Source organism: Triticum dicoccoides, chromosome 2B, assembly GCF_002162155.2.
Source record: "Triticum dicoccoides isolate Atlit2015 ecotype Zavitan chromosome 2B, WEW_v2.0, whole genome shotgun sequence".
NCBI lineage: Eukaryota > Viridiplantae > Streptophyta > Magnoliopsida > Poales > Poaceae > Triticum > Triticum dicoccoides.
In genome coordinates, this window is record NC_041383.1 from 631,117,814 (window position 1) to 631,125,148 (window position 7,335).

The following is a 7,335-nucleotide window of genomic DNA, read 5'->3' on the forward strand; positions in this document are numbered from 1 at the left end:
ATAAACAGTGCCAAGCGAGAGGTAGAAGAATGTACATCTTCCCGTTCGTTGCACATCCGACGATGCAGAAAGAAAAATGACTGGCCCAAAAATAAAAATCCAGTCATCCGATGACGTGTAGCCACTCCCATCCCATTAAAAGACAATGGTTTGTTCCACCTCGTACTGTATACGTGGTACTACGTAAATAGCACATCGGTTCACCTTTTATTTCTAATTTATTTCACCTTTGCGTCTGTAGCTATTTTAATTTCCCCACTTTTTTCTGAAACCCGGAGGGATGCTACTATTCCCCCGGCATAAATAGGCGGGCGGCCTCTTCGCCCTGGTTTGTCCGTTCGCTCGACGGAGCTCGATCCTGCTGGGCTCGGTCCCGTCGACGAATCGAGGTATTGTCACCGCCGGGCCAATCAATCGCGCCCTTGCATTTCTTCTCCTGACCCCGATTCCCCCCGTCTCATCTCATGCGCAGACACGCCGCGCCGGACGACTGCGCCCCCACGCGCACAACAGTCGTCGCCCTCCGGTTCACGTCGGCCGCAGGCAGGGGCAGGGGCACTGCACGGCGATCGAAACAGAAAAAAGCAAAAGGTTCGTCCGGTCGCCCCCAGATTTCCACCGTTCATCTTCTACTTTTCCGCCTTGTTAAATGTTAACAATTTCTGGTACATTCGGACTTCAGAAAAACTGGGAATTGACAATGTTTATTATAATTTGTGATGATACGTTGCGTCGAAGCAAAGTTAGCAAACCGCGGCCAGTTAGCATGCGGTTTACTGGAGAATACTAAACGGCGCCACATGACGTGAGGCACAGGATCGCGTTTGGCGCGGGCCCCACAGGTGTTGGGATCCGGTACGAGGCATATAATTTTAGCTCCGCGAATATCCGCCCCCGAAAAGGATATCCGCTCCCAATATTCCCTTCGAGAGACTAATCTATTCTTGGAGTCGCAGCCGGCCGCAAGCAAATCTGCTCAACGGGGCAACCTTTTTCGCCTCTTTTCTTTTCTTTTCTTTTGCTGGGAAGGGGAGAGCCGGGAAACCTCGGCGCGTGCGTCTCGTCACCCCCGGTATGAACAAGGATCGCTTGCTCGTGCAACTTCGCAGCAGGCTTATAAGCCGTTGCTCTGCTGCAGCCTGCACGCACAATGTTACAGTATATACATGTCCGTTTTTCTTTCTAATTCACATGGGAATTTCTAGCCCTTTTTTTTAACCTGGCACAGTGGCACTGCCAATGTTGAATTTTTTTAATACCATGAGTGAATATTTGGTTCCACGCTTGTGTTGGACTATCCACGTTTGAAGCAACATGCTTCCCCTTATATTTAGGAGTATAACACGAGTTTAGTCAACTAAAACAGTATACTCACTCAATATGCCTCTTGTCGTTAAGCAACGGGATTATGCACCACAAAGAAGAGACCGTAGGCGTGAGTGCGTGACCACACCGGGGAAACACCCGATCCGGCGGCGGCCCACGGGCACCACGAGCAGGAGCAGCCGAACAAACGCTGTCGCCAGCACCGGTATAAAACACGAGCAGCTAGCTCCTCGGAGCCCACGGCCGAGGCGCCTCAGCACTTCCACGGTCCGCGCTCCCCACGACCACGAGCCCCCCCTCCCTCCCTCCCGGGTCACGCACCACGACCCGACTTCCCAACAGCTGGCCGGAGACGAAGAAGAAGACGACCACACATCCTCTGTGTCCCGGGCAACCTCAACCGCCAGCACGTCGATCCGTCCTCTCTCCGCAGGTAATGAATGGCTCGCGTCATGCCGGCGCCTCCCCATCTTGCTTTCAGTTCCGTTTAGTCCCCCTGCGTCAGAGAAAGGCGGCTTCTCGCGGTGCCGGCCATGGCGGCATAACGGATCGCCCGACTTCTCTTCAACGGTTGTCTTGCAAGTTGCATAGCTTCGGGCAACTTAGCCTCTCTGCTTGCTCTGCTTTCTCTTTCTGAAAGAGTAAGATCCGTTGGTTCGGTTGCTTCTGTTGTCGGGCTGCCTTGCCTTGCTTGCAAGACCGGCCTTGTCGTACTTCTTCCCCTTTATATTCATCCTCCCTTGGGCTCATATTCACGAATCTGTGCGCCTTGCCTTCTCCTCTTCCCTCCCATTGCTGAACAGGAGGTGAGATGCTGCTGTGTTGGTAGGATGTTTTCTGTTCTCCTTTCGTACCATTTATTTCAGTTGATCAATCCAAGTTCAATCGCAGTTCTTGATTTTGGTAGTGATCATTAGATCTTGCCCCCTTTTATCGACCAAATCCTCCAATCAATTTCAGGTTATCTTCAACTGTATGAAGATAGTGATTGTTTTCTCTGTTCAATCCCGGGTGGTGTATATATCATACAGGGTCCCTGCTTTTTTAATTTTGAGCTTGGGCGCTTGGCTATCCTGTTAGGTTGATTCTGATGAAAAGTGCTCATTTGTAGGCATATGTATGCTGATACCAGGGGCCGCTCAAACAAAAGATTCAGTGATTTAACAATGTTGTGCTCGTAACATCCCACCTAAAAAATTCGCAACATCCAACCTAATCTTATGACAGGAAGTGCAAAGTGGTAGCAATATAGCGTGCTGTTTATTTTATTTCAGGAACCATCTAGTCCTTGGCCCCAATAATTCATTCAAACATTGTTATAGGATGATTACTCCTTGTTGCAAAATAAGCATTTGCACCTGTCACTTTCATTTTCATAACTCCAGGTTCCACATTTGTGTCAAGCTGTCAGTCAGCACTTATGATCTTATCTGGATAATTCTGACATTTGCCGTGTTTGGTTTTTTTCAGATATTAGGCAATAACACCAGCCGGCCTTCTTCCCGGCTACATTAACTAACGGTTTGTGGAGAAGCCAAATTCAGGGTCACGCATGGGCTCCTCTACTGAGAGCAGAAGCAGAATGGGTAGCATAAAGCCCATGGGGATTCAGCTCATCGAGTGTGTCCGCGGCGGCCCTCTCTCCTTCAGATCATCTCAGGCTCTTGTGTTGGTGCTCACCTTCCTGTCATATGCTAGTTATCATGCTACTAGGAAAACCACAAGCATTGTCAAGAGTGTTCTTGATCCCAAGACAACAAACCTAGGCTTGTTGCACTGGCCGAGCCATATGTATCTTCAAGAACTGAAAGGTGCAGCGAACAACACGGCTCTCCAGAGCGGCTGGGCTCCGTTCAATGGCGAGGATGGCACCGGGCTGCTCGGCGAGATCGACTTGGCTTTCCTTGGGGTGTATGCCATTGGCATGTTCTTTGCCGGCCATTTGGGTGACCGGGTGGATCTCAGGATCCTCCTGACCATCGGAATGGTAGGGACCGGGCTGTTCACCGCCGCTTTCGGAGCTGGCTACTGGCTCAACATCCACAGCTTCTACTACTTTCTGGGCGTCCAGATGATCGCCGGCCTGTTCCAGTCGTCCGGCTGGCCCTCCGTGGTCGCGGTCGTCGGCAATTGGTTTGGGAAGAGTAAGAGGGGGCTGATCATGGGGATCTGGAACGCTCACACCTCGGTGGGAAACATTTCTGGCTCGCTGATCGCGGCTGCCATGCTGAAGTTTGGGTGGAGCTGGTCGTTTGCAGTGCCAGGTGCCATGATCGCGCTGGTCGGGCTCGCCGTGTTTCTGTTCTTGCCTGTTGATCCGGAGGTGATAGGCGTCGAGCAGGATCGCCATGTGAAGGACTACGAGAAGAATGGCACGGATGTGCCTCTGCTGGAGGGACATTCGAGTGGACGAGACGAGGCAGTGGGGTTCATCCAGGCATGGAAAATTCCCGGCGTTGCCCCGTTTGCTCTCTGCCTCTTCTTCTGCAAGCTTGTGGCCTACACGTTCCTGTATTGGCTCCCCTTTTACCTCAGCCACACTGGTTCGTCTAGTTGTATATCATGCTGGCAGCACGTGGAGATAAAATATGAACCTGACCGCCGTTTTGTTCTGGTCCTGATTTTCAGAGATCGGGGGAGAATATCTGTCAGACTCTGCGGCGGGGATCCTGTCGACCCTGTTCGACGTGGGCGGCGTCGTCGGCGGCATCCTGGCCGGCCACATCTCCGACCGGCTGGACGCGCGGGCGCTGACGGCGGCGACCTTCACCTTCTCCGCGATACCGGCGCTCTTCTTCTACCGCATCTACGGGAGCATCTCGCTGACGTGGAACGTGGCGCTCATGTTCGTGACGGGGGTGCTGGTGAACGGGCCCTACGCGCTCATCACCACCGCCGTGTCCGCCGACCTCGGCACGCACAGCTCGCTCAACGGCAACTCGCGCGCGCTGGCCACCGTGACGGCGATCATCGACGGCACGGGGTCCATCGGCGCGGCCGTCGGGCCGCTCCTGACGGGTTACATCTCCGCCAAGAGCTGGAGCGGCGTTTTCACGATGCTCATGGCGTCGGCGCTCGTCGCCGGGCTGCTGCTGTCGAGGCTGGTCGTGGCGGAGATCACCGCGAAGATGGCGGCGTCGCAGAGGCCCGTTGATTCGGCGGGCGATCTGCCCGTGTCGTCGCTGGAGGTACCTTAGGCGGGGCCGGAGATGGCCGGACTGTACATTGATTAGGGCGGTGCGTGGGCCGGGAAATCGGGAGGTGCGACGGGAAGAAGGAGCGGGCTCCCCTCTGATTTTCTAACCGAGGTGGCGTGTAGTAGGGCGCTCTTGGGTCTCATGTGATTGTGTCGTGCTGTGCATATGGAGTGATTGTTACGCCGAATTTGTTCGGATAACGGTGCGGATTATTGCGCACTGTCTTCTGCTCCTCGATGTAGAGCATGTGCCGACCATTTAGACCGTGATGAAGAGCGGTACTCTCTCTTTTGCAGTATCAGCGACAGATCAAGGAAACGAAGGCCGGCACTGTACTAAATTTGTAGCCACTTCGAAAAGTGTACATTGATTGTAGCGCATGATACTGTGAAATCTGAGATATCCTTTCACCACTCGGTGAGAAGTAAAGTATGTTCATATTCTGGTGTTTGTCAAGTGGCGGTTCCTCCCCAAAACACACAATTTTGTGTGGTTGGAAAAATTAAAGGGGACTAAGGCCGGCGTAAAACGGCCTAATAAACCAATAAAATTACCTAAACAATGTACGAGGTTAAGAGAGTTACAGGAGGTTGTTACAAGATACTAATACTAATGAATTGCTGATTAGGGAAACCTGGCAAAACGGCGGATGTTGAGGGTATGTCATGTCTGTTTTGTGAAGAGTTTGAAACATGCACTTAGAGCATCTCTAGCAGCACTGCGGGAGTGGCGGAGACAGGGGACCAGCAGCGGTGGCGGAGACAGGGGGACCAGCAGGGCCCTGGCCCCCCTAACACAATGATTTACTACTAGTTTGCTCATGAATAGTACAGACTTAATATTTTTCACGGCTGGAAAATAGTCTTTCTATTGTTTGGCCATTCTCAATCCGTTTTAACTGCAATCGGCCCTCCTAATCCATTTTTTTTTGACTCCACCACTGTCTAGCAGACCCCTTAAAAGTGATCAAACCCGTAAAAATCCGCGTTTTCAGTTTCGTGGTGTAAAAAACGTTCCGAATAGAGCTTGTAAAAGTGGTCAAACCCGTAAATTTTTTGCAGCCCCTTGAGAATCCATCCCCACGCCCCTTTTATTTATAGATTTGGAGGCAAAATATAAGGGGAGACTAAAAACCGGTCAACGCTACGCGACAAAGAAATTCCACCGTGCTGCTCCGCTGACCTTCCGTCACGGAACTCGCCGGAATCTCGCCGAAAACTCGCCGTTTACAGCTGCTGTGGCGTCGGCCTACGGAGTAGATCGCAGGAGCAGCGGCTGAAGACTCGAAGGAGCTCCTGATCGATCCAGCCAAGGACGAGCTAGCTAGTTAGCAAGCCTGGATTGATCCGGCCACGAACGAGCTAGCTAGCAAGCTCCTGGATCCATCCGGCCACGAACGAGCTAGCTAGCAAGCTCCCGGATCCATCCCGCCACTGTCGAGCTAGCCTCCTGAATCCATCTGGCAACGGAGGAGCTGGCTCCTGGATCGATTCGGCGACTACGGTGGACGACGGGAGCCGACTATGAACACGGTTAAGAGGAAAAAGAACACGTGGGAAAGAATATACGCGAATATTCGATTTTATGGTCCGAGTTTAAGGGGTCTGTTCGACCGCAGCTCAAACCAACCCTTAAAATGCGTTTTTCGCGAACTGGAAACTGTGTTTTCACTTCCGCGGTTTAAGGGGTCTGCCAGAGATGCTCTTATTCATTTGTTTTTCGAACACTCTATTGGACAAGAGACGTGGCCGATGTTGCTCAGCTTATAGGTATTAGCGGATTGGTCAATCGTTGCTTTTTGTGCAGCTCATAGGAATCAAGTTACAGACTGCAACGAGACCCTCTCTTTTAGAGCATATGTAACTGGACTTGACAAATCTGACCCCTCAAACGCCCGCGGATGTGCCCGGGCGCGTCCGCGGACAGTGACCGGTCACCCTTCAAAAAACGCATTCCACATTCGGATACCTCAAATTAGAAACCTCATATTATTACATGCAACGTGAAACCTAATCTATGCGGAGCTCATCCGGTTTCGCTCCCCGCTCGTCCGGCTCCGCCCTGGCCATGTCCGGTGGCCGGCTGCGCTCCTCAGAGTGTTGGGCCGGTCGCCGGCTACGTAGGTAGGGCATGGGACACAAGCTGGCTCACGGGAGGCCCCGCCGTCTCCTATGCCCTGTTCTTTCTCATTGGAGACCGGAACCCGAACGGTGCCGGTAGACGTCAGATCGATGATGGATCCATCTAGGGACGAGCCGCCGGTGTCCACCACGATGCGGTTGCGGCGCCCGGACTAATGCGGCATACGGGCGCCGGAGAATGAAACTCCGCCTCGCCGACATCTGCCGCCGCGAGGGCTGCCGCCGCCTCCCACGCCCGGTGCCTTGCACGGCGGGCACGTCGTGCCATGGCCTCGTCGGACGAGGCCCATGGTGCGCCCCCATGCTTGGCGCACCATTGGAGGGGTTGTGCGCCCGCCAGCGCATTCGGACGCCAGATGGACTGCACGGCCTTCGGCGAGGCAACTGTGACCGGCCTAGCACCGGATCCATGCCCCATTTGGGCGGAAGCAATGGATTCCCGACGGATGGAGCTCGAGCGTAGCCGTCCGCGGGCCTCCTCCCGGGCACGACGGAGCGCAAGCCAGACGGCCATCTCCTTCTCGAGGCTGCGCGGGATGAGCTCGGGGTCGACGGATCTGGAGGTGAAGGACCCGGATCCGCTGGCCACCAAGCCGGAGAGGACCGGAAGGAGCCAGAGACGAGCTTGGGTGGCGGAGGGGAGTGGAGGGAGGGGAGTGAAGTGACTAGGG

The 7,335-nt window shown here is 53.8% G+C and overlaps 1 protein-coding gene across 2 annotated transcripts; it reads left to right on the top strand.

Moving 5' to 3' along the window:
• The first annotated feature begins 351 nt into the window (after positions 1 to 351).
• On the top strand, positions 352 to 4,961 carry LOC119365275 (putative glycerol-3-phosphate transporter 1). 2 transcript variants are annotated; one of them, XM_037630889.1, is made up of 4 exons: positions 352 to 389; positions 473 to 591; positions 2,797 to 3,869; positions 3,955 to 4,961. In XM_037630889.1, exons 3-4 carry the CDS (start codon positions 2,879 to 2,881, stop codon positions 4,521 to 4,523), a joined length of 1,560 nt encoding a protein of 519 aa, XP_037486786.1. In that variant the 5' UTR covers positions 352 to 389; positions 473 to 591; positions 2,797 to 2,878; the 3' UTR covers positions 4,524 to 4,961. The 2 variants fall into 2 exon arrangements, with proteins under 2 accessions (XP_037486786.1, XP_037486785.1); XM_037630888.1 differs by lacking the exons at positions 352 to 389; positions 473 to 591 and adding an exon at positions 1,579 to 1,759.
• The last annotated feature ends 2,374 nt before the right edge of the window (positions 4,962 to 7,335 follow it).